The sequence below is a fragment of the Cygnus atratus genome, chromosome 2 (assembly GCF_013377495.2).
Source record: "Cygnus atratus isolate AKBS03 ecotype Queensland, Australia chromosome 2, CAtr_DNAZoo_HiC_assembly, whole genome shotgun sequence".
NCBI lineage: Eukaryota > Metazoa > Chordata > Aves > Anseriformes > Anatidae > Cygnus > Cygnus atratus.
The window spans coordinates 87,557,539-87,585,307 of NC_066363.1; the positions used below are offsets into that span (position 1 = coordinate 87,557,539).

General features: G+C 42.8%; 1 protein-coding gene across 2 annotated transcripts in view; it reads right to left on the reverse strand.

Moving 5' to 3' along the window:
* COBL (cordon-bleu WH2 repeat protein) overlaps positions 1–26,903 on the reverse strand; it is a 153,714-nt gene extending 126,811 nt beyond the window's left edge. For both annotated transcript variants that reach the window (XM_050709160.1, XM_035552803.1), the window contains exons 1-2: positions 26,814–26,903; positions 26,593–26,653 (exon numbers count right to left, since the gene is read on the reverse strand). In XM_050709160.1, the coding sequence (XP_050565117.1) occupies positions 26,593–26,636 (44 nt within the window). In that variant the 5' untranslated portion in view covers positions 26,637–26,653; positions 26,814–26,903. The remainder of the gene's footprint in view (positions 1–26,592; positions 26,654–26,813) is intronic.
* Between the last annotated feature and the right edge of the window lie 866 nt (positions 26,904–27,769).

Below are 27,769 nucleotides of genomic sequence, written 5' to 3' on the forward strand. Positions count from 1 at the left end.
TGAAATCTGAGTTAAATCTGCCAAAACAGAAGGGACTTGCTTTCAAAGCTGAGACACTGAAGTTTTCCACACTGAATACAGGAGCACAGATGGTGGTGAAAAGGGAGCTGAAAGATATAAAGATGGCATTTCAAGTTTCCAAAAAGTCAGAGCTGGCCCCTCAGCAAATAACAGAGTTCCAGGATGTCTGACAGACCCTCCAGAAAAGACGCTGCCTTTTATTTTGGAATATGCAAAAAGCATGCATATTTTCCCGCTCTTCCTGAAGCAAAAGTAATAACCTCCAGCATAAAATCTTGCCTACAGCATTGTTTGAGTGTCATGTTTAAAGTACAGGCCTTATCAAAGTTATGCATACAAGTTCTTTCCCCCACTCCCACTTCCTTTCATAGTACAAATTGCAGCAAATAATTACTGTTTTATATAAATAAAACATTTTTTTCCCTACAAAATTCAACCTACAAAAGGTAGACCTCTGCTGCTAGGAGGTGAGGCGAGTTCCAAGTCATCTCATTACCACAGCTCTGCTTCAACTAAGAGGGGTAACACAATCTTGTGACACATCCCGAAACAGTACTGCTACGTGGCTCTGGTACTGGCAGACCTAAATCTAAACGCCGCTACCATTCATTATGCTAATGCAGGTTTTGTTTTCAGTGTCTTACTGGCACCCAGAGAGAAAACTTCCTCCTCCAGTGGCTCCCCAGCTAGCCCAGGTGTGCTGCAGTGCGCATGGCTAATCGCAGGCACATATGCTGGGGGTGAATCATTAACCCGGTGCTGGAGCAGGCAGGCAAGAAATGACTGGCCTTCACTCCACTGCCTGTCTGATTCTGACAGAATAGTCCTCGACAGTATTTTAGATAAAGAAATGATGAGAGACATCTACTGAGCCAGGCGGGCTGAGGGACCCTTGCTGCTCTATGGAAGGACGTCACCGAATGCTGCTTCTGAGGTGGAGCACGGCTGACCCAGGCCTCCGAATTCGCCTCAGGCGAATTTTTTACCACAACACCAGCATATGGGATCAGCCAGTGAAGGCTGGCTGTGTTCAGGAAACTGCTAGACCAAACTGTTTTCCTCCTCACCTTGACCTAGTAGGCTACAGCATGCCAAAAATATTACTGTGCGACTATGGAAGCTGTAAGACAACCATAAGCAACTCTGTGTCATCACTGCCCACGTTCAAACCTACGGAGATACACACCATGGAGTCACTCGGCGACAATACTATCCGCATCAAATCCCCTCAAGAGGATGTGCTGGTTTTGACAGCACAGATGGTATGCCAGGTCCATTAGGTCAGAAATGGAGCACAGGGACGTTCTGCCTGGCCTGCGAGTGTGGAAACCCATGTCCCTGCTGTGGAACATGATGTATGCTTGGTGCTTTGTACCAGGCAGCAGAAGAACGCCTGGAAGGAGACACCTCCTAACACACCAACACAGACATCAGCTCAACACAGCAGCAACACAAATTCCACCCCAAGTGCATCAGACGCACACAAGTCAAAATACTACTGGCAAGCAGTCCCATCTCTCCGTCAGTGTGCAAAGATTTGTTAATGCATCGACCTTACTCCAATTATCCCGACCACACAGCTGTTAAAAGCAAGATAAAATGTATCTCAGAATTCCCTGATCACAGGATTAAGGTCCGCAGAGATGGGGTAGTAAGAGAAGAGTGAGAATTTCATTTCACCACTGCTGCTTCTCAAAATAAATAATGAATTAAAAGTTTAATCTTTCACTGAATACCTGGCATGTTGATAGTCTTGGCAAATGACAGCCAAATTAAACATATATGAATGGTGTCATATAACAAGTCTAACCACTTATTTTTAAACTTGGAAGAGTCTGAACAATTGAAAATATCTGGGTTGGGCTTACAAAGTAATTCCACACACCCTTTTCATGCACTCAGTCTGCATAGCTGGTAGTAGTATACGGCACTGGAAGAGATAAGAAATCTAAAACAGAAACACACAGCAAGGAAAACTTCCTATATTCATGGTATTTATGAGAAAATAGTATGCTGCATACTACTGGTTTTTGTATCTACTGCAAAAAAAGGATTGGGGAGAACTCTGCATATGATATTAAAAACAATGTAAAGAATTAGTGCAAGCATAAAAAAAGCTTCATAAAAATAAAACAATCTAACTTTAACTTCAGTCAGTCATCTCTCCCTGAATCAGGGAACTTATCCCCGTGAACTGGTGATGAATAGATAAGCAGTGGACTTTTGCATTTTAATTATGCATGTATGCATGAAAAGAGAATTTCTATCAATCCACAAACATTGTCACCGTTGAAAGAAGAGCTAATCTTAACAGAAACCCTACTCTGGCTTCAGTTGTTATTATTTAACAAGTAACTTCTACAGTTCATTAATTTAACTGCTTTGGAGTTTCCGCTTCAAACAGTCCGAAGAAAAGCCAGACATACGCAGCCCAAGCACAGCAACATATTTCCAATTTTTTTGCTAGATATTTTCCATATATGAGTTGTGGCTGGTTGGGAGAGCATCTAAAGGGTGCATATAACGGCCCACATGTCTAAGCGGAAAGGCAAGGCCAATCTGCAGCATCTGGGCTACTTACGACTCACAAGGAGTCCGAGTGCCTGGCTGTGTCTGAGCAGGCTTGTGCTAGGTAATTCAGTCACTGGACCAACAGCAGCAGCTGAAGCCAACAGCAGACGATCTCACTAAAACCCAGGTCTGTGCCAAGCCCAAGAATGCTATGCAGTAAAAATAACAAAAACCTCTCAGGGCCAGCTCATCTACCTGTGAGTCACCCAGTCCACCTTCCCTCCGTGCCAGGCCTGGTATGCGCTTGATGAAACCAGACAAGTCAACCATGAAGGCCAACAAGAAGCTTCACCTGTGGCACATGGGTGGCCAAGTTCCTCATTCTATGGCCAAAACTGCTGGATCACACATGGCCTCAGGATTTTGGCAAGAGGACTTCAGCCTTACCTTTGTCCTGCAGCTATGACTGTTGCTATACTTTAACAGTCATCACTATGAACACGGAATCTCTAGTTATTTCAAGAAAAATAAAGCTCCTTATCATTTTTGCTCTGAATTTTTCCTCAGTCACCCAAATCTAGCACACGAGTGATACAGAAATGTTCTACTGTTAAGTTACAAATACTTCGACACAAACTTTTATCAAAGTTTGAACGTTTGCTATTCAAAGCTAGCTTTCATTTCAATGAACTTGCAAAACTTGGACATAGAAATAAAATAAACAACCCAAGCACCCAGTGAAATCAAATACACAAAATGTAAGCTTACAGACAACAATTTCTTAAAGCCAGCTGAAGAAAATGCTACTTCGACCTTAAACACTAAAAGAAGGTAACCACAACTTCCTCTTACAGTACCACAACACAGGGCTGTAGTGACAGATCTCAAGGATGGCAGACAGACTTTGCTTGTTGTTCAAACTATGAAACCCCATAGCTATGTTTTTGTTTCAAGTTTTCGATTACCTTGCTATCAGACACAGTAAAAATAAGGTTCAATAAAATAAGTAAAATAAGTAAAATAAGGTTCGTAAGCAGTTAAGATACTAATTTCTCAAACAGAAAAGTTGGCAGTAATGGTCTTCAAAGCCATGAACCAAATGCTGATACTCTTACTCAACTCGGGATCTTCATACATATCACATTGTCTTAAAAAAGCAATTCATGACATAAAGGTACCAAACAGTGTTAGCAATGCATCTGTACTCCTGCAGCCATTCTTCTGCTCACACCCTCGCACCCTTTTCCTGTGAGTCAGAAGAGTGACAGTGGCTTGAACGCTGCTTTCTGAATTCGAGAGAGATTCATGACCATTTCCTATGGCCAGCTGTTCAGAGACAGGCTATGCAAAACCTCATCAAATAGTATGCCTCTATTCAAATGGCTCACATTTACAGCTTTGCTTCTATTTTCAGAAGCTTTAAAACATGTTATGCTTCTCTTGGGAGGGATGAAAAGGAGAGGAAGAGGGAAAAAAAGAAAGGTATTTATTCTATTTACTCATATTGGTACTGCACACTTGTCTCTAGATGCTCATAAGTATTTTTAATGAATCTACAAAGCAGAAGGGTTTTTAACCACAGTTTTAAGATGACAGCATCTCCAGGAACAAATTGTGTCCAGTGAGATGAACACAGCAGACAGGGGAGCTGCACTAACCTTGGGCTAACCAGCAGCAAGACCTCGATGAAAAACCAAGATGTAGAGACGTAGCACACAGCAGGAGCTGCTGATTCCTGCATCCCACGGTATCCCCGCACATCAGATGGGACACTCAAACCCATATTATTCTCAGCACTATTTCACCTATTGCATTCTTATTGCTCATGATGAAAAACAAGTGTGAGAGCCAAAAAGAAGGAACACTTCTTTCCTTTGACAAAACTGCAAATTATGCCATTGTTGGAGAGCTCACTCACCTAAATCACAAAAGGCAAGCAAGCATCTCAGATACCCTTACTGGACAAGCAGGGGAAAAAATAAACAGTCTGCTTGATTTTGTAATAGCCCTTACAGAAATATAAATGTATAAGTGGTTAATTCCCTTGGCATGTATATTGGCATAGTCCATTAAAGTAATAGATTAGCTCTAATTTAACCAATGAAATAATCTCTTCCTGGGATCTCTTTAACATACACATCCTATTACTGAACTGTAATTTTGAAAGAAAATAACTGTGAAATTCAGAGCTTCCATTTTTTTCATATTCAAAAAATAATCATATAAAAGTTATTAAAGGAAGCTATGCATGAGGTATGAAGATTTAAAACTGATTCCAGATGTCATTACACCAACAAAACTAAAAAATTCTACAATTAAAAAATGTAAATAATGTATGTGAAACATATTATAATATTTAATGATTATTTATAGGCGATGGAAAACGAATAGTTTATTTTTTAAATCATCATATCCTGACCATACAGCAAGCCCCAGATACAATAATAGCAATGTTACCTCTCTCAAACTGAGCGGCCTAGGACAGAATAGTAGTAGCACATGAATCATGTCTTTTGGACAGACAACATCAGGAGAAAGAGGAGAGTATGAAAGGCGTGTTTGTGCAAACTGGGATTCAGCTGGGAAACCAGCAATACAAAATATGTCCCTTCTTCTGAAAACATTCAGTATTAAATTTATATATTACTACTGGACTACTCACTCTCGTAACACTTTCTATTAATTACCCACATACTAATGAGGAGTAACATTTTACATTTTCAGCACGATTTGCAGCCATTAAAAACAGGTAGACAAGCTATTCCTTTTCGTAAGATGGAAACAGAAAAGGAGTGGGCAGCAAGGTGCCTCTCTCCCTTCAAAAATCAACAGCGGGGCTGCCAGAAGAATTTGATGCATGAACCACTTGATTTTGCTGCTCTGCCTACACAAGAGGATTAAGAATTGGGGTTCTCTGAACCTAACCTCCTACAAATATTTACTTAAGCTAATACTAGGAAATCTGTCACTCTGCAACTTAGCCTGCAGCTTCAAACAACTCACTTTTATGTTTTCAAATATTTTAAGAATGGAAGTGATGCTCCATCCAGACTTAACCAGAGTACGGTTAAAATGCCATGCCTTCCAGCTGAAAAGAATCCACAGAAAAACACAGTACTGCCAGATAGCCAGTGTATCTGTGCTTTATTCAGTAATCTGCTGAAAGCTAATCTTCAGTATCACAAGTAAGTCATTGTGTGCAAGAAAAAGTCCACTGTCTCTACTACTACTGCACATACAATAACTACTCTACAGTATCCAATTTTGAAGCAAGAAAGAAAAGTAGAAGCGGTTATTTACAGACAACATAATGGATTAGATCACGCATCAAGGGGCACATCCATTTCATGTTGCTGAGAATAAGAAATTGATTAATTGAAAAAGACTCATCAAGCACATCCTACTTCCTGACTGTTTATTAGTATTTTTGTGCAAAGTTCCCACCAAAAGAAAAATGTTTAACATTGCATGATGCATGCTGATTTATATACTGAGGTAACATTTTGGTTTTCTTTTCTGTGATTGCTTTGTCACATCAACTTACTTGTCTCCGGATTAATTCTCAACCAAATATCCTTAACTCACCTTCTGCTCTGTTCTGTATAGTGAGACATCCTGGCAGTGCCAATGCTTGAACTGAAGTCAACATTGTAATTCATGACTTCTCATAACCTCTCAATCTGATGCCAAGTACTGCCACAGAAAACTAACAGACTACTCAGCTTTGAACATGAACTTCAACGGAGAAGAAAAAAATGTATGTCCATTAATATTTTCTGTACTTAAAGACACCTGGAACCAAACTGTTCTTTCCCACTGATTACTGTTAGATCCTGCATGTAACAAAAGCTTAAACGCTGCACTAGTAGAGGAGCTGAAAGACGGATTAATAAAAGGAAAGAGATCTGACATCTTCCCAAGATTAGAAATAATGTTCTCACCAGCTACAGCAGTGGTGTGGATCAGTTTCTGATAGACTAAATTCATTTTGCACTTGTGTGTGAGTCAGATCCACAGCTTGAACACTGCAGATCCCTGGTGGCTTGTTGCACAATTAGTTCAAAAATGCAAGAAGTGGCTTTTAATAGCAACAGCCAGAGATCCCTTTGCTGTGGTACTGCGAGTTCTTCACTAAGAAAGCACACAGCAGGTGAAGAACATGTAAGTCCTCAACAGCAACACATGCTTAAACAAGGACTCCCAGATGACAACGAGGTAAAGGGTAAGCTATCATCAAGAGCCAGAAAGGAATCCCACTGAAGGATGTTTTTACTATATTTTGTATCATAACTTTATTGTAGAAAAACCACTGATGTTCTGCTATAGTCAGAACAACCTTGACAAAAACTGAGTCTGATTAACTTATCAAAGTGAGCTCCACATTCCCTCCTCTTACCAGTCTGATAAATGCAGTATACAACCCAATTTAGAAGTGCTCCTGAAGTTTGTGTCTCTATATAAAGTGTATAGTCTCTAGCTGTCACAATCTCCAAGATAATCTGTACCTCTTCCTAATTTTATGACCAAAATTTAACATTAAGAAATGACACAATGACATAGAACTCAGTATTATACCTTTATGAATAGCTGCCACATGACACTATGCAGGTATACTTTACTTTTTCAAACTGAAAAAAATAAATGCTTAAAAAAGTTAATGATGCAGTATTTGTTTACCGTGTCCCATAAGAAGATTCAACATCAGAAAATAAAATTACAAAGTTGTCACACCAGTATCACCAAGAGGCACTGGACAAAAAATATCCCCTCTGTTTTACAATACCGGGTGGTGCCCTGTGCTAACTATCCACGTGGTTTTACCCCTGCTCAGATCAAGACTAGTATATTACACCCTTTGCAAAGTCTCTGCTTTCAACTACCTCTTCCAGTCAAATCCATATCCCATTTATTTGAAGAGCTAAGGTTTACAAAGCACACAAGTTATTTATTATAAGCAGCAGCACCCTGTTCAATACCTCCCTTCTTGCTTTCACTACTGTATTTTAGCACCAATCTACGAGTTAACATCTGTATCTACCTGCCTCTAGGGGGGACTCGTATAATAAATGGTACAAATCTGAAAGCTGAAAATCATAACTGAACTGGGGGTGAAAAACTTGGACAGATTTCCTTCTCTTGGGCATATCACTGTACATGTTTCTTCAAATATAATGGATACCCATACAGTTACATTACTTTTTTTTTTTTTTTTCCTAAAATAACTCAAGAAAATGAGATAGTACATTTATGCCACTTTCTGTATAATGTTGTTTTTATTTTCAGGTAGCTACATTAAACCACGTGATCTACCTGGGGAGAATTTTGCCTGAAATCACTTCAAGCAGCAGCTTAATTTCAGCTGCTGAACTATCACATGTCCTTCATTCATCCTCCTAGGGAAATGAAAGGGAAACCATTTCCTTTGCAGGACTGGAGCCCCGCTTTGTTTTTCTTGATGTTGGATTTATATTCGCAGCCGATCATCAATGAATCTTTGGCTGCTGAACAACAACAGCTCCTCTGTCTGCAATCAGCAAGGGCATGAAAGGGAAATGACACACAAACACACACACACATACATACAAAAAAAGAAAAAAAAAGGAAAAAAAAATCTCTGTTGGAGCCAAGCCTCAATTTATACACTGTGAAGCAATCTCTCTGCAAGCTGGCTTTTCATCTGGGCTGGTTTCATGGCATCTCAGTGTGGCAAAAATGCATGGGATGCTTTGCTTATGCCCTGCTCCTGCCTGCTCACGCCTTCCTCTCCAAAGGCAGTTTAAATGCGGCAACACCTGTGTTATCTTAGAAATACTTTGGCCAAGAATAACCCTGCACACAGCAGCAGACTATTTCCACCTGACTGCAGAGTACAGAAGGGCACGTAGCCTGGCCGAGTGGTTTTGGGTTAGCACGAAGACTTTTTTGCTCTAAAGCAATGGAGTTGAAGCAGTGGCTGTGGAAAGGTGGGACGTGCCAGTAATTGAGCTCAGCAAAAAGTGCGGATGGAGGCTTGAGAGGTGCAGCCAGCTGGAGAAACACGACGGACAAGGCAGAGGTGAAAGCGTACGAAATGTGGCAGGGCAGGTCGGGGACCCTGCATCACACCGGACCTGCATGCAGCGCAATGGACACACCACCTTTAGGTGAGGAATGCCTGCTCCCATGTCAGTCAGAGGCTTGCAGCAGCTTTTAATGAGCACTTCTGAATACTTCTCCTCCTCACCCTCTTGCTCCCTGTCCCACCCCAAGCAAACCAGAACACAACTTGCACAATTCAATTAACTTGGAGCTGGCTTAAACCTTCCCAGATGGCTTGCTCTGGGGCTGCACCTCAGTCTGCAACACCTCCATTCACATGGATTCAAAAGCCACGAGGACTCAAAATGTATTTTCTAACAGCTGGATCAGCTGGAAAAATCCACTGCAATTACTAAAAGAAAAAACAACACCAACAAAAACAAACTAAAAAAACGCCTTTGCACATCTGTTACAGATGCCTACTGCACGACAAGGGTCTAAGTACAATATACCGAAAGGAATAAATAAACCAAAAGACAGGCAATGTGACAGACTGTTTCCCCCTTCTGAAGGGAGTGGTGGACCAGGATGAATTTTGTGTGGTGTTATTGTATGGCAACTTGGCCTTGAAGCCCCAGAGCTGCATAATGAAATGGCACCTCACTCGAGCAGTGTGATGCAGGGTAGCTCTGAAACGGGTTTTTTGTGCAGGAGCAGGGTTTGCACTGTTAGGGCATTTGTTGTTGTGCCTATGTTTGAAAATTTACTTGTCCTAGAGACGTGAACTGGCTCCATTTCTGAGCCTGGCCCTTCTCTAGCAACTCCTGATTTGCAGAGCAGCCATACACTGAGGGAAAACACCTCCTGCCGCAAACCCAACACAAAAGGTTTGGTGGTGTATACCACGTTCAGGTGTACAACTAAAGCTTTCCAAGGGGCTGCTCTAACTTGCACCTGAGGCATTCCAGCTCCTGCAGCAGCTTGGGATCCAGAGCAAGGCTGAAGGAAGCAGCAGGCCACTCACACAGGACGCCGCTCTGACGCAGCAGCCAGATCTTGACATAAAAGCTCCTCAGAGCGACTGTACATCAACCTGCCACTTCCAAGGAGGAGTCTGCTTCAACCGCAGCTTCAAGAGAGACAGAATTTGACAGAATATGGAAGCATACACCTGGGTAAACAGTTTAATCCCAAGTGCTGTTGAGACTTAAGCCTGCGTGGTCTCACACGGTCTGGTCTGCAAACTCCTCAGCCGATCTCGCTGGCTCACACAGGCAGAGCCAAGGGCTGAAGACCAGAGCCTCAGGCTGAAGAGCCAGACCTTCCAGATTAGCTCCCACAACCCCCAAAGAGTTGTTTAATTATGATAAATTATAAACATTTTCTATGTATTCATAGCGGTTTTTAAAATAACCCTGTAATTTATATTAAAATGCTGTACAGCCCAGACAGGTTTAAGATTCCTATCATTTATAAATCAGTGGCTACACTCTCACAAATCACCGATTTCCATTGAAATACTCCTGATTTACACTGATATAAATGAGCAGAGTGAAGTTTATGGCTGTTTTTTTCCCTATGTACGCAATGGATAGCACTCTACCACCAAATTACACAGGGGTGAGCCTGAGCTTTACGGATCACACATGGTATCACCACCCCACTGCTTGCAAAGTGGTGCAAATGAGATTAAATTAATTTGGCCAAATACATATTCTCTGGTCCTGAATATATAGTTCTGCTTGCGAGGAGAACAATTTTTGTTCAAGAATCCTTAAGGTACATTGGAGATATGCTGCTCTCAGGAAAGGGAGCAGAATGACATGAAATTCTGTAACATATACATCATCTCATATGCAAAGACAAAGCAGCCCATTCTCATATTTAGACCTGATGCTAAACACTGGAAATGACAAAACAGACACCACCCAGAACCTTCAAAACACATCAGAAAACAGCAGACACTTACTACTGCATTGATTCTGTATTTGAGTAACTACAGGACTTTATAGATAGCAATGCAAAGGCAGATTTTTGTCTTGGCTTAAAGCACTGAGGCACATATAAAAAAAATGCATGGAACTGTCATTTAGAAAAACACTGAAACAAGAAAATATCCAGACTGAACTAGCTAATCTGTACAACTGTACATGGAAACAGCTCGACTGCTCCCAAGCACTAGTGTAAGTAACCCTGAGGAATCATCTTTGTTAGTGACAAAGGCTCATGCTAAACCCCTGTATAAGGGAGATACTCAATCCTTTAAAAAATATTCCATTACATTAAAATAAAGCCGCTTGTGCTGCTCTTGGCTTGGAGATCACAATGAAGTGCCCAACTACCTCTCTTTGCCACCCCACCTGCTTCCCAACAGGCAGTGCATTCATGCAGCACGGCCGCTCTGCAGCGGAACATTCTGAATCCCCATCAGAATAGGGAGCATTGTCTTGAGGATTTACACCAAGCTACTCTTCTTTTCCATTAAGGCTAAATTGCAGGCATGTGTACAAAGATGGAAAAGCAATTACCTTCCAAAAGGCAATTAAAGAATCCTTAATTTCCCTGTAAAAAAGCCACCAGGGAGTAATATTTTTTTTCTCTGTAATAAAACCATCCCTATGTATATACTTGCAATCAAGTAATAGTCTATGGTCTGCATACATACATTACTCTACCACATGAGATGAAGAAGGTTGTTTGAAAGTTTCTTCTTCATCCCCTCCAGAACAGGAATGTCTTGAACCAGAGCCCCAGCCCTCTGAAATAGCTGAGGGGCTTACGTCTCGCCAGGGGGCTGCCGTCAGCATCACCTTCACGACGTGTGGAGCCTTTCCTGAGACCTTCACCCAAAACCTCCCAGCCGGCCCCAGAGCCTGACCTTTCTCCTCACCTTCAGTCAGCTCCTGGCACTGGCGTGGAAATAGCAGAGGAGATCTAACCAGGACAGAGCACCTTCATATGTTAAATCAGTATTACGTGTGTGTCCAGACATGACTTTGGAGGCGGGGGAGCAGTCTTCACTTGGTGTTGTTATTCGAAAAATCCCAGTCAGTGCCTCAGAACAAGACGAGCTCACTCGGTCGAGTGCGACCCCGCCGATGCCACGGCTGTCGCCGGCACAGTCATGCTCAGCGGGTCGCTTCCCTCCACGACTGACTAAAAGGAGTCACAAAAGCTTTCAGCATAAACTAGGGCAATACTATTTTTCTACCTGTATCAGTTTTGTACCTGAAAGGCTTGTACGCTAGAAAATTGAATCACTTTCACCAAATTGGTAAGCTTAAAAACAAAAAAAAAGACTCTTTAACATGTGGAAATTGGGACTTACAGACGCACATTTATACATAACCATTGGCTTACAGGACAACAAAATATGTTGTTTTTCCACATAAAGCTAGGCAGATACTCCTCACCATGTCTGCATCCACAGTATTGCAGTGGGCAAAGGTATGACAGGGTTGGGGCGCGAAGGAGCAGGCTGTGGCGAGGGACACAGAAAACTCAGACGGGCTTCAGCAAAAAGACGTAGAGCAAGTAGTTTCATCTCCCAAATAAATAGCACTTCTTTGACAGCTCTCTCGATTAATTTTTTCCTCCCAATCCTGTCTTGTTTCTGATTCTCTCACTTGGCTGCCGCCTAGCACACATCACTGATTTATTAGTCAGTGTTCAGTCACGATTTAGGGTCCCATCCAGTCACGATCTGATCTACTGCCACTCAGTGGTTTACATCTATTAATGTTTGTGATGAAAACAATATAATTGTGGGATTACTAACGGCACCATTTTAATGTTACTTGCTTTTCCACACGTCAGTATTTTTCTTCCCTTAATTTTTAACTAAAATGCTGCCAGCAACCTTCTTGCATTTGCAGACATTTGAAAATTTCACGACTTCATGCCCCAATAAAAAAGCCTGCACAGCAGTCAGGCTGTCCTTCCAAGGCTAGGAGGACAAGAAGCCCCCCCGGCCCCGCGGCTCTCCTTTGAGTGCCGAGCACTGCGCAGCTCCTCGCTAGCCCACACACCCACGCCTCATGCGTCCCGGGAAGATCATTTCCCAGCAGACATTTGCGGACGTGTTACTAATGATCCAGCTGCTAATTTAGCATCTGCTCAGGTTCTCGGGTTACCGGCGGGTGCCTCCCCACCCCGCCACCCTGCTCTGAATGGGTAGTACTCACGCACGGCTTCGCCTCAAAAACACGGTGGTATATTTAGAAACAGCCAGCCACTTCATGCGATAAGGTGGCGGCACACTTCGCATTAAGTAGGTAAATAAAACTCAGTCAAAAGTAATAAAAAGCAGACTCTCCAAGAAAATAAATCTTCTTGATTTGGTCATTTCAGAAGGACATGAAGGAGGAAAAAAACTTTGTATATTGCAACTTAGTCTAGGGAAAAAACATTTCTTTCTCCCTCCCCTTTATCTAAAAGGCAACTTTCTGCAGTTTACCTGAAGTAGAATTTCTTCACTATGAAACTAAAACACGCAAGATATGCCATGTATATTTGCTGTGAAAACTCTCCTGTTACCACAAGTACATTTTTGTTAGAACTGGACTCAGATATTAAAACATTGCTTTAACATTGGAGAGTGAAACTGCCACCAGAAAAGCTCTGAGCTTCCACTTCAGACTAAGTCAGTTTTGCAGGTGAAAAGGTCCCTGCCTTTTGTATATAAGGCATCTCTATTTCTGACTAGAACTGAACTTCATGGCTTGAATAATGCTCTTATGAAGTCACACAGCATTCACTTGCTGAGTTTTGAGATGGGGTGAAAAAAAACGAATGTACTGAAGTACTAAACCACCTTAACTATTTACTGAATATCTACATACAAATTGAGCCACTTTGTGACAAAAAAAAAAACAAAAAACAAAAAAACACACACAATGAAGTAGTAAATGCTATTTTAAAAGGAAAAAAAATCACTATAAAAAAAAGTGCATTGCCATCTACTCAGTTCTCTCATTGAAATACTATTCCATTAGAATACATTTATTTACGCAAACTATAGTAGTGACAGAACGTTATTAATTACAGGCTGATTTAAACACTGAGGCATACTCAGACATAATAAATGAGCTGATGCCAATACTTAGATCTGTAACCAGAGGTGATATGGCTTGTTATCAATTTTATGTAACTGCAAAGGCGCATAGCAGAATACACCCGGGTTGTTTAAGCTTGAAAAGAGCTGGAAGCAGATTATGTGAGAACATTTTTCCCCGTCTTTTCCTGCAGCACATGAACTCCTGGTTAGATAAGATCTGCACAGAGAACTGAAAGATGTCAGGAAAAAGGACAAGAAGTGGCTTAAGGAATGTGATTCACACAGGGGTGCACTTCTAGACCTTTCCCACCTCACCACGTGCCCAGTAGTGTCCTCACAGGATCTGCCAGGTTCAGGATTCCCTGATCCCACAGCAAAAGTGAGGGCACCATTTGCGCCACCAATGCAGCAGCCAGCGGCCAGCTAGAAGACAAGTAGGGATAGTGGGGGCTCCTTCCAGCTCTTTGAAATCCTGGCCCTCAAGCAGCAATAACTCAGCCCTGGGTGCAAATTCAAGGACGAAGCTCTCCTTTCATGCCACAAAATTAGAAACTCGCAAGAGTTTAAAAAAGGCTGGAAAGAATAAACTTCACTATCAAGAGACAGTTACTTTTTTTTTTTTCTTCCTCAAATGTTTGTTTCAAGTTTCTTCTTCATTTATTCCGAGCCGCCAGGGACGTACTTTCAGACGACCTGAATAAAACCACGAACACCAGAATGCCGCCACTGCTTGACCATGCAGAAATCTACAAGACTTGTAGACTCCTGTATGTGCAAGTAACATGAACTTCACCAAGGAACACTTACAGTTCCCCAGGTACAGCAAATTTTACAATCTATAGCGTGCACGGTCTGTCAGATTATCATCTTCAGAAATCCCTCTAGGACTCGACACTTGCCAGATGTAAATTGACCCCAGACCAATTCTGGAAGGACTGGCACAGCTGTACGATACTGGGAAATGGCGGCTCCAGAAGTAAGGTCCTGCACTGTAACATTTATTTTCAATATTACGCAACACACATTACCCAAAGTTTAATCTTCCCTCTGCAACTCCGTGTGAAATGCAAACACAATTAACTCAAGAGATAAGCACAACTTTCAAAGAATCCTAAAATAGTTACACGTTTGCTTTTAAATGTCCAGAGAGCCTACCAAACCATTAGGATCAAAGAACACACTTCTATGAGCAGTAAACCGGCTCAATGCCATGCACTCATTTATTCTACCCCTTAGCACTGAAGCTGGAGACCACTTTCATGCAGTGATTAGAGCTGTGTATGAAGCACCTACATATCCTCATCCTTCCTCGCACCTCTCCAAAGCAGCTACCCGTATACTACTCACCAGCACCAAGCAAAGCAGTCCATGAGAGAAAAATCATCTGCTTCCAAAACAGGTCCCCTGTGGATCTCTCTATGCCCGTTTAATTTAATTAGGAAGAATTGAGGCATTTTCTGTCTGGTACAAATCACAGACACTTTGGAAGGCACAAAAGGAACATGAAGTCTCCAATTCACTCAGAACCCTGAGTTTTATACAAACATTTTACCTGGCTGCTGGAAAGTAAGATAATGCTATTTTTACTCCCTTAGCTGTACGGCTGATTACCATTACACTTTACTGGTTTTCTTTCTACTACAGGGTGGTGATACCCTTGGTAAACGTAAGAAGCAGCACAGAATACTAGGAAAAGTCTCACTAGATAATTTTAATGTTTTAACCTTAAATAATGCTTGGCGAAGGCAATTTGATGCAGGAAAAACCCTGTTGCTGATTTGGGGTTTTGTCTTAATATAAATAATGTTTATGAAAGATTTATAGATATCTGAATACTGCTGCACACGTACAGCCAGGTGCTAAACAGAGCACGAGGGGTTTGTTTGCAATCTGAGCTTGCACGTTATGTTTTTCCAAGTAACTCTGCCTACCCCTTCCTGGCCAAGCTGAGGAGAGAAATTCAGCCCCCATGCTAGCGACATGTTCGTTCCCATCTGCTCGGATAAAGAAACAGCACAAGCACAAGCTAGATCATTGCTCCGAGATTAATCAGAAGGCTGAAATACCACAGATAGCCTCCAAAAGAGCAGCTACAGAGTGTCTTGCCCCTTTTGAAGTATTTGGGTCATTCACTTTGCAGGGTTTGTCTGCAGCAGAGGCTGGCACATACGGGCTGCCGAACCATGGCTCTGCCCCCGTCATCGCACGCTGCAGGGTATTATTCACATGCGGCACCTAAGCCCTGCGCGCAGAGACTGTTTACATGAACGCAGCTCCACATATTTTATATGCTGCACGGAGTTGTTTATCCTACAATCCAAAAGGTAGGTGGGAATTTACATTTTAAAAGCTTGACTGAAAACTGTTCATATATGCGTCGCTTTTAAAGCAAAGTTAATTTGCGCACACACAAAAAATTCAGTGCTATCAAATTATTTCCAGGCAAATTAAGCTAACCTGGAAAATAGAGGTACTTTAAGACTTGCAGTTTTCCTATCGGTTCAATACTACACTGAATTAAAAAAAAAAATCAGAAATTGTTCTCAGGTAGCAAATTAGTAATATAAATAATTGGCAATGCACTGCAAGCAATGTTTCTTTCCAAGTAACTGCTTATGAAAATGAAGCAGCATGGGGAATTTACGGTGCTTTTCATGGCAAGAAACCCGAGGTATCTGTATAAACAGGTTTTATACTTCAGGCAGTTTTATATTTGTAAAATACTTTCCAGTAGACCCAGATCTCATTTTTAATAGGAGAAAGTATCGTATTTAACCACTTGAATGCAAAGAGATTTCATTCCAAAATAACTATGGCTAATTTGAGCATACACAACAATAAACAGTAAACAATGATATAGATGAGCAGCAGTCTTAAACACAGCTGGCGCAATGTCATGACAAGTTGTGGGCTTTAAAAAAAAAAAAAAAAAAATATGAGCACTGCCTGGTCCTGTGAGAACAACAGTGAGAACAGGAAAAACTGACCTCTTTATCCTCAGCAAGGACAAGCAACCTGTCCTTAGTGTGAGAGAAGTCCTTAGCTGTAAAATACTACTGGAAGCACGGTGCTGCGAAGCTTATTACCATGTAAATAAAGAAGAGCATCCACTGGTGGAGAATATAGGGGAATATAGGCACCGAACTCACCTATCTACACACACGTGGCCTTTTGTAATGAGGTACCTAAATTCTGCTAGTTCAGCAGAAAATACCAACCAGATCCCCGGTAAAGAGACGAGGGCAGTGAGCACCCGCAGCCAGCCCCCAGTGCAACCAAGTGACCTCATGGTGGTCCCTCTCCTGCACCTTTGGCCCAGCAGCAGCTGCCGTGATTTCATCCCCAAAATGGGCACTAGTGAGCCTGCCAAGTGAAGCAGAGCAAAACTGAATGTGTCCTTCACATGGGCCCTTCACACCAAAGCTGAGCTCTGAGACAACGGGAGCATGGATGCGCCCACTCCCCTCCAAGCTCAGCCTGTCCTACCAACTCAAGCCGCTCCAGAGCATCTGACCAAAGCCCCATTTCCAATACTGCATTAATTAATTAATTCCAATTAACCCGTACTGCTGCTGCGCAGGGCTTCCTGGCAAGTGCAAGCAGACTCACTGTCTCTGTCCCAACACAGCCCAAGAAACCACAGGAACAGACAGAATCTGCCCAGCCCCTTCTGCTCGTTTTGTACAATATTATACTGGCAGTCTTTAAAAGAACAAAAACAAAAAATAAATTAAAAAAAGAAAAAAAAGAAAAAGAAAAAACAAGCCCCTGGTTTGTCTTATATAAGGAAAAAAGTTGAAAGAAATACTATAGCAGAGGGATGGGGGGCAGACCCTGCTTCTTGATCCTTGCATCGAGTGCTAAACCACTGAGATGCTGTTTATTAACTGCAAAACAGAACTACTAAAAGCAAAATAAAATAAAAATAACAGCTTTCATTTCATCCGCTGATATATCACTATTTCTAGAATTCACAATTGGTCTTCTTCAGAAAGAAGAATTCTTAACCAAAGCTATAATACATTTTCCTTATAAGAGTTATTTTTTCTGATACCTGTGAGATTGAACACTGGGTAAAACTAGCTGCAGAATAACTAACTGCATTTTCAAGATGGTATTCTCTTGTTTCTCACAAATCCCAGCAAGAGCTTGAAGAAATTAGTTAACTTTATTAACTGCTAAAAAGTTAATAAGAAAAGTAACTTCACTTTCATCATGAAACTGTTTAATCACCGATGTATAGTTCCAGGACTGTCTCTTTCTAGATAGATTGTACCATCTGCATAAGACTGTCTGCAAAACTTAAATTGAAGAGAGAAAATAAATCAACTCAACTTTTCATTTAGAAGTGCAGCGTAAGTTTTTATCCTCCTAAGTACACAGCAATTTGTAAAATCCACAAATCTCTTAATTTAACTTAAATTACTCTTCTGTAATTACCCACGTAAAAGGGTAATTGTCTTTTTCCTTTCTTCTACACTTTGTGTTTGATGCTGGACCCTTTATCCATCACATGTGGATGCAGTGGTGTTTGTCTCACAACAGAAAAGCCAGGTGTGGTGAGGAGAAAGTAACGTTGCATTAATACCCGTTCAGGAGTAACAGACTTGACATGAAGACAGGATGTAACTTACTAATTTAAGTGCAGAAGTAAAGATATATTCTAGTCTTAAAATAAAAGCTTCAATGTAAGGCTGTGTTAAATTCTTGTGTGATGTTGATGCAAACCCTGGTTTCTTCCCCAGGGACGCACAGTCCGATTTGGGAAGACAGGCACCTCCCCGGGCTGCAGGCCGGGCTCCCTCTGAAAACACAGGGACGGAACTGGTCCTGGTTTGTCTCCCTCTAGGCAAGGAGCTACCCAGGGAACCAAAGCGTTTCACCGCTTAAGGAGCACTGAAACGACAGCAAGAAGTCTGTGTGCCTCAAAAAGCAGGAGATTATGCACACCTGGTAGCACAGACTAACTTAAACGTGCTGTGCTGCTCCACGTTGCTGGTAGGCGACCAAGTGACTCTCCACCTCGGCACAGGCAAGGAAACAGAGGTAATTAAAAGCAAGCAAAATAAGTAATTTCCTTAATTACAACACCAGCAGTTTAGCAACATGATCTGACCTAGCTGTAATCGTATGTAATGAGTTTGTAGAAACAGACTTGGGAAGATCAGAAGGTGTCACTGTACCAAGATTTTAATCCCGCCAGGAGGCAACGCTTGGTATCCTTCCCAAGGAGAAAGCCCAAAATCACCGAGGCTCCTCAGCACAGCCCGGTGTGTTTGTCAGAGCGACTGCAAGCAGCGTGACCAGCGCAGAGCAGAAAAACCGTGCTGATCCTGAAACATGAGATGTACCTCCAGGAAAACCAGGAGTCACTTCTTCGGTATCCTTGAAAGTGTAGGCTTGGTACAAAGAGAAGCTACTCAAAAAAAGAAAAAATTAAAAAAAAAAAAAAAAGGTGGAATCTGGAGTTAGACCAAGGTGTTCCCTCACCACCATCCAGAACCATTGCTGTGCCCTTCAGAAATGCAGCACTGCAGCAGGAGAAGAGGAGATAAAAGAACAGCACAGGAGAGAAGAGAAGACAATTTTCCCTTCGAATTTGGCTGTAACTGTGTATTGATTTTGGAGACTCCCTTCACGGAACTCAGAGAGAAAACCAGAATGGAAAATATTCGTCCTGTGTGCAGTATGAGCAGACATGCTATCCTTGGTGTATTTATCTAGGAGGTATTTTTGCTGTATATGCAAGATATTCACCTCAAACAAAAGAAAAAAGAAAAAAAAAATAGAAAGAAAAGCCACCTAAGTGCAGAAGTAAGCACAAAAATGAAATAATTGTTATATTGCAAAATAACCTGGAGTTTTATGCTTCATTTTGGAACCTAACAAAGCAGGAAAAAAATGTTTAATATAACTCAAAAAATTCTACAGAACCTACACAGAAAATGAAATAAAGATTAGTACTTTAAAGGGTGCTGAACAGAATTTGCTGTTTTCTCTTTATATACACCTCCACAGCTCCCAACAGACCTCAGGAGTGAGCACAGGGACATTCCCGCTGTGGTATGTGTAGGGCGGGCAGAAAGAAATGTGCTTTTCAAGCAAAAGTCACACAGACAACATAAAACTGAGCTCTTTGCAGCTATCCTCGTTTGTCAGCTTTGACAGAGCTGTTCCCGCGTTTGGTGGGTCTCCCAAAGACAGCAGCCTGAAGACATTGGCACAGCCTGGAGGACAAGCTCCTCCTGGTGTCAGCATTACCCCACCTCTTAACACCAACAAGTACGGAGGAGAAACCCAGCAGCCTCACCCCAAAACTACCAGCTGCCTTTTCAGAGGGAAGAGGGCTGGCAGGCTACCAGAAACAACAGACCTAGGAGATGGGGACAACTGATCATCAGCGGAGTGCTCATATTTAGGAATTTTGTTGGTCCCTACTGTAACTAAGCCATCATCTTCAAGGAAAGTTGCTAACAGACAACCAGATGTACCTACTGCAAAGATAACGAAAAAGCTGTAATATAAAAAGGTTTCATAACATCTTACTATAGATGGTAGCGCATGTTTACTAAAACCATGCTTGAAAATTCAGGAAGCACGCCACTGACCATCAGTGTTACCCATATTAAATCTCTACATATTTGTGAGGTCTTCAAGAAAATGTCATTAACCATCAATTACAGAAAAATAAGGGAGTTCCACCCTGCTGGCTCAACTTGACAATAAAGTTTCAGTAACAGTTGATCGGCTCATCGTGCATTTATATAAATAAAACCCGACACATAGCAATGGAAAACAGGTATGGCAAACAGAGAATGGTTCTGCTCATTAGCTGTTCTTACTAAAAACATGAAGGAACACTTATCTGATTAAGCACTTCTCAATTGGTACTTGCTGTTGAACCTTGCAATACGTCTATATTTAGAACACTGATAACATAAAATTTGATTTTCCTGCTCAAGCTCCATGCCAGTGATGCATCTGGCAAGCTCCACGCCAGACTTTGCATTTTATCTGTTTATTTTATAGGGTATGGGAAGTTTTACTGTTAGCACCCCAAAACCAGCATGGCTCAGAAAGACTATTTTCTTCTAGCCTTGGCATCGTTGCTAGCGCTTGCTTATATTTATTTGGCTTCTTGCTCAAAGAAATGTGTGGACTTTTGGGTGGTCCTGGTAATTTTGTGTAGCAAAAGTTAATGCCGACTTAATCCTCCACCCGTCCTACACACAGCAGGTCTACGTATCCGGTTTTCTGTAAGCAAGTTCCCAAACAAGCTGGCTGTTGATTACTGAGGTGAGCGACTCTCCATCACACCTTACCAAGCCATGACGCTTTATATATACCACAGTAACACAGAGAAACTCACAGACCACCCTTCTAACTTGCTTACCGCTCAATCACCTTTAATTAAAATAGACACTGGGGAATGCAGAATATCACCCAAAAATGCAGTCTGTCTGCTCCACCTCTGGTGAGCACCTCGCACCCAGCCTACACCAAGCTCCTACTTCATCCGCTTGTTTCCTACCTGCTTCCATGCTGCTCACTGCCTCAAAAAGGAAAAAAAAAAAAAAAAGAAAAAAAGAAAGTTTATCAGTGTTGTATCATTTTTAAAGCATCACGGAAAGCTTTGTGACTCAAGTGCCATCACTGACACCATTACAGGCGACTGCCAACTCTTCCAGTGCAATACATAGCAAAGCACACACAAAATGCAGCTGAACACTCAAATACCAGGTTGCCATTTACAGGATCAGAAGTGAGTTGGTTTTTTTTTTCGTTTTTTTTTTTTTTTTCCAAAAGACCCTCTCAATCTGGAAACCAATGTGAGAACATAGGAACATCGAGAGAAAGACCATTTTGGATCTGCTTTTTTTGCCACATCTCCAATTACAACCACTGCTCTGCGCAAATGCCCGGTGTCCTGTGCAGCTCATTAGCTGGTGGCATGACGAACCTGAAAGGGCAGCCTTTCTTGCGCAAAGGTGCTAAAAGTGGGCATCAGGCACCACGTGTGCCAGCCACCCCGGCACTGCCCCACCGCGCAACCTCTGTGAGTCACTCCTTGGCACGAGCAAAGTCCCTTGCTCATCGCTGGCATTGTAATGCTGAAACTATGACAACAATACGCTATTCCCAGGATCACTTATTTAACGATAAGCAGCCTGGCTCATGGGGCAACTAGCAGCTCTGGGAACACCCTACACGTTAAGACGATTTAGTATGTGCTGTAATATCCACTATCTGGAAATGCAGCTACTTTTTAAGATCCTTAAGTCACAAATTTTGCTGGAAACAGATTTTAAGTCTTCTTCCATTCCCAACTCCTAATGCAGGAGCTGGCCTAACCTACTAAGGAAGAATAAATTTCTAAAGACCCCTCCATCTCTTAGAAGAAGTATTAAAGTGTTAAAGTTGTCAGTTTTCATGGAAATCACAATGCCAGAGCACCACAAAAAGCTGCAGTATACAGAACATACTAGTTGCCAGAAAATCAAGTGTTTGCTGATGCTGAGAGAGTAGCTAAAAGCTGAGCACAGGGGAACACTTGTTCAGGCTCTGAATTGTGATTCAGGAGAAGCGAGTTGCTTCCCCAGCTCTGCCACAGGCCTCCTGGCAGCTTTCTAAGCAAGCCATGTAAACGTGGTCACACTTTTGCCTGTATAAAATGGAGTCTCCCAGGCGTATTTCCTTAACCCTGAAGAATACTGTTAGGAAGCCTCCATAATGCTTCTAAAATAATTCAAGTCTGTGACAACAGGAGTCTAAATAAGTATTTAAAGCACAATAGATGTTTAAGAATATGTACGTTTATTCAAGAAAAGTTTCATTCCTTCAAAGGCAAAAAAAATATCTTTTTTTCTGGCCATAATCACAGTTGTACTCTGATCTGAATCACTCTGTAAAAAGCAATATACCACTTCACCAACAGGATTAACTACACACAAAGCAGCCATGTATTTACCAAACTGACTTCCAAATAAATATTTAGGAAGTTGTTTTTTCCTTAATGGCTAGCGTCAGCTAAAACTGCACATATGAGAATGCTCTAACTTGTAATCAGCCCCCCCTCCCCCTGACTTTATCTACTGCAGGATCCTGGATAACCACTGTACTTGGCTCAGCTTGCCCAGATGGGGCAGTAGGTAAAAGTCTGTCCCATCAAAATGTAGTGCTACCCCCTGCTGAGCAAGGATGTGCTTTTATAGAGACAAGCAATTTGACCAAGATGTAAGGTTATAGGAGCAAAAGCTGACAAAAAATGAAGTTAGAATTACAGGAAGAAAACATGAGGAACAAATGAGAAAGGAGATAACAGGAAATAGGAGTTTCAATTTCATCCTCAGTGGCAGAAGCAGCATAAAAGAGCAAGATGAAAAAATATGGAGGATATCCATGGGAAAGAAAATAATGAGACAATTAAGAGACTGGGAGAGTGAGAACAAATCCTGAATATTCTAGGCAGCCCAGAAATGGCAGAGACTTTAAGAAGCCATGTATTTCATCCCTCTGCTCTGATATGAGACTAAAAGACTTATAAAAGAAAGGGAAAAAATGAGGAAGGATAGGAGAAATGGGAAACTGGAATTCAGAAAGAACACAGCTATAAGGACTTAATTGCACTGCATTTATCTTTCCCTTTTGCTTATTGTTACAATTAGCTTGCTTATCTTCAGCAATCCTGAGACATTAGTCATGACTGAAAATACATGTGTTTGCAGTATATCTGGTCAATAGTTACGTTCATACAGAGGTGCAAAATACAGTAAAAACCACCCTATTTCATTTTACACAATAGCAAGCGTAATTCTTATGTTACTGACACCTGAGGTTTTGTTGTTGTTGTTGTTTTGTTTTTTATGTGACGTATCTCCGCTGACATGAAAAGAAATAATTTGGATCCCAACTACATGTGAGAGGAGAACAGGGCTAACACTGGTGCATAAAACGTATGTGCCCATAATAAATGCCATCTGAAGTCTGCAACAGCAGCATACGTACAAACCAGGACACAACACAAAGGGTAACACCAAAAACAAGTGTCAGTCTTTCATCTGGCCAAGGCAGAAGTGATCCTGTACCACTTTTGATCCAAGTACCACTCTGATACTCTACATTTTTAATTGCCATTATCATCCTTTGCCGTACAGCACTCTGCACATTTCACACAAATCTCTCATAAATACAAAGCAGGTGAAATATGAAAATTGCCCAGTTTTCCAATTTAAAGATTAATTACACCGTTGTCTCCGTATAACTTAAATCTTCTAACACCTGGCATGTGGTGTAAGGTATGTTATGATGACATTCACACAGACATTCTGAGGACAACAGTGCTCTCCAGGCTTTTCCAATACAATGTTTATAAATAATATGCTAAACATGTGTAATGGTTTTGGGTTTTGTTTGTTTAAAAGCTGGGTGTGGAATTTCACAAGGTAACCTGCTTAACTACATGGAGTAGATATAGAATAAAAGGGAAAGGTTTCAACAAGTTGAGGTGTGTGACCTATGCTTTTTACCCGTGGGTTTCATTTCTGAGAAATGAAACGTCACTAACGTTTCGCTGCCTTTATCTGTCTTATCCGGTCACTTCAATCCAGCAGATAAATCACTCCAAAGCAGGTGTGCTAGCATGCGTCTGTATTTGTGCTAAGACCCTGTGAGACAGGGAAGGAAGCTGAAGCACAAACAATTAAGGTCCTACTCAAAGCTCGTGCATCTTGTTTCTTGTAGGGACTTTTCCCACCCTTGCTGAAGACTACAAGGGAGGCCACTCGAGGGACGGAGGAGCGCCTACAAACTGTGGGCTTCAGCAGGAGATAAAGATGTTTGCACTCGCAGCAGACGATGCTCTGCCCTTTGCACAAACTGATCCTACAAGTGCTCATTTAGGCTCAAGCCTTTTATACCACTTATGACCAATGTATGTCAATTTGGCCACACTGCAGTCAATAAAGCCACCAGCCAGCTGTTCAAGAGACTCAGACAGAGAGGCCTATCTCTGGTCTCCCTACCGAAATAAGTGCAGATGCAGGCACCAAGGCAGTAGGTTTTAAACATGTGCATTTCTCTCTTCCAACACCTATTGAGTGACTACAGAAGAAGTAATTCTTATTTCTGGTGCTAGTACTTGTCTTGAATTCCCCTTCATAACCTAAAATAAATGTTAATTAATTAGAGCATTACAAACTTGATCAAGCTTTATAAAACTTGTGCCGAGAAATTACTACCAATAAAATTCTTGATACTGAAGTCCACAATTATTCTTGAAACTGAGAAATGGGAAAAGCCCTTCAGCAACAACATAAACTGCATTTTTTCCTTTTGCCATTGAAGACCAAGTAAAAGTCCATGAAAACCAAAGAACAGTATCCTTCTTTTAAATGTGCAATTCTCAAGCAGCTGTGCCATGAAATACATGCAGTCAATTTATCTGTGTAAGGTATACAGCAGAGCTGCTTGACTCTTTACCAAATTATACATCAAATTAGTTCACCGTTTAACAAGGGAAACTCTTAACATTACTGTTAATGATTTACATAAAGACAAAACAGCTCCGCCTAAATTTTGTTAAAAATTGTAAACTTGGGGTCATTTTAACCTCTTGCTTTCGTAACTGCCAGCTAACCCAGTCAACAAGCTGGGAATTTATACAGCATTTCTTCTGCCTCAACAGGAATGTTTCTGCCATAGTCACCTTAAAATCACGCTCCTGGACAAGTTCCACAGATGTAGGTGATACCTGGATTCATATGGGAAGCGGCACAGACAGATGAAGCTGTCCTTGTCACATTTTTCTGGTCCTAGCTGATTTCCTCATGGAAAGAGTAAAACCTAATTAGGGACCAAACAGCCACTGGTCCTGTACAGCTGTTAAAAGTTCAAGGAATTACCAAGTGCTCAGTGAAACCCCTGGCTAACAGCACAGGCACATCCAGGCTGAGATTTTCCAGTTCCCAAGAAAAGACAGGAGTATTTCCACATGTACATGAATTCAGGTAAAGCAGACGGGCAGTCCCTGTCAGCATGCATCACAGCTTTGCCACCAGCATGCTGCTATGCAATATCCGAAGCACATCTTAAGACTAAATTCTGCTCCTTGAGCTGTTGGGAGCAACCTGACTAAAGTTAATGCAGTTATTGTAACTTCTGGCCATCTGCGTGATACCAGAGTCTGGCCGTGGAACAAGCTCATGTACACGGAGATGAAGCTGGCTGTGTACATATCAGGAGCTTTATTCAAAAGTGCCCTCAGACCTCAGTGTAAACCTCTGAGAAGCACTAACAATATGTTTTCTCATTCCAATTTCAAACATTTTAATGAAACTTTGGATACCTGGCAAACAGGACAAAATTTCAATCCGCACTACATCTAGAGGAGTGCTGGATATTTGTCAAAGCACACACACAAACTAGTATCTCCAGCCTCTGTCAGGATTTTAGGCAACTGCCACCCTACTACATCAACTCTAACAACAGAGAGGGGAGGCAGAGAGGGGAGGCACATTATGCTTACTGGTTTTCATAAAAGGTTAGCTTAGAGGTTCATAGTAAAGGGTCATAATCAAATAGACCTGTCTTCTAACAGGAATTAAGCATTTATTTACAAAAACAAAAAAAACCAAAACCCCAGCAAGCTGTCGTACCCTCCACAAGTGGCAGAGGCACTGCACACAGGCAGCTTCACTGCCACAGCACCAGCACCGGCATCTCCTCACCCGCTGCCCCCTGCTCTAATTTCTGCGGCACACGCTACAGGACTTCCCACCGGACACAAAAACCGAGGAAATTAAACGCAAAACAGCTCCTGCAGCGCCCTGACACGCACTTTGGAGCCGTTTTCTGCTCAGCCCCGCCGGCTTGCCCGTGCCGCGGAAGGCCGGCCGCTCGGGGCACCTGCCGGCCGGCTCGCAGGGCGGCCATGCCGCGCCGGGGGGACCGGGACGGGGGAGGACCGGGGGGTCGCGGCGGTGCCTTACCCGCTCGGAGGCTTGCCGGCCGCGGGGCGGACCAGGGTCTCCATGGCTGCTCTGGAAGGGTCTGGACACGGGCCCGGCAGCGAGGAGAGGGAAGAGAGGGCAGCGGTGAGACCCGTGCGGTGACCCCCCCCACACTCCACCGCCACCACCCCCGGTCCGCCCGCTCCGCGGCGGGCGGCGCTCCCCGGCCGGGCGCTGACAGCTCTGCCGGGCCCTCCTACCTGCCGGGACGGGACGGGAGGAGACGGGACGGATCGGGGACGTCCGTGTCGCTGCCCACTCAGCGGGGGCGGAGGCAGCGCCGGGCCGTTTCCATGAGACTGCCCGCGGCAAACACAAACACGGCGGCGGGCCCCGAGGGCACGGCTACGGCCCGCCGCCCCCGCACCGGGCGGAGAGAGCAGCAGCAGCAGGAGGAGGATCCCGAGGGATGTGTCGGATCCCCCATGTGCCCTGATTTGGGCACCCCGGCCTCTGCCGGCCGTTTCAGGAGTTTCCCTGCTCCCCCGCCCCCCACACACACACCCCGCTCTCCGTGTGGTTCACCTTGGTGTGCAGCCGCGGTGGGGGGGTGACGGAGATGGCGGATGGGCCAGGACAAGGCAGGGAGCGGGAGACACGAGCAAGCAGGCTGAGTAAAGCAGCGGTGAGGAACTCCGGAGAGAGTCTGAGGGAAGAGGGAGAACTCCAGAGAGGGGCTGAGGGAAGGGGAGATGCTCCCTGACTTGCCTTTCCACTGAGCTGCCTTGGAGACTGACCCCTGGGGTACAACTAATTTGGCCACCCCTTTTCCCAACCCTCCCCTCACATCAGCCTTGAGCTCTTATCTGTGCAAATTCTGCCCCTCAGAAAGCTACGCACTCAGCTCTGCGTCCATAGGAAATTCAGTAAGCTTCTCTGGCCTCAGCAGCCAGAGTTTCTTCCTCAGCAAGCAAGACTTGGCAAATCTATGCCAGAAGCTGCACGCCAGTGATGGCATTGCTATCTGCAAGCTATTAAATATTTGGAAACGTTCAGACACTGGATTAATTTGCCAGTAACAGAAAGGAAAAGTACGCCTTCATCTTTTCTGTACTACGTGAATGGAAGATTACCATAAACCCCCACCTTTGTCTTCTACCTGTGCTCCTGCATTATGATCAAAGCACCTGTTTATGTGCATTTACCTCAATGTTCA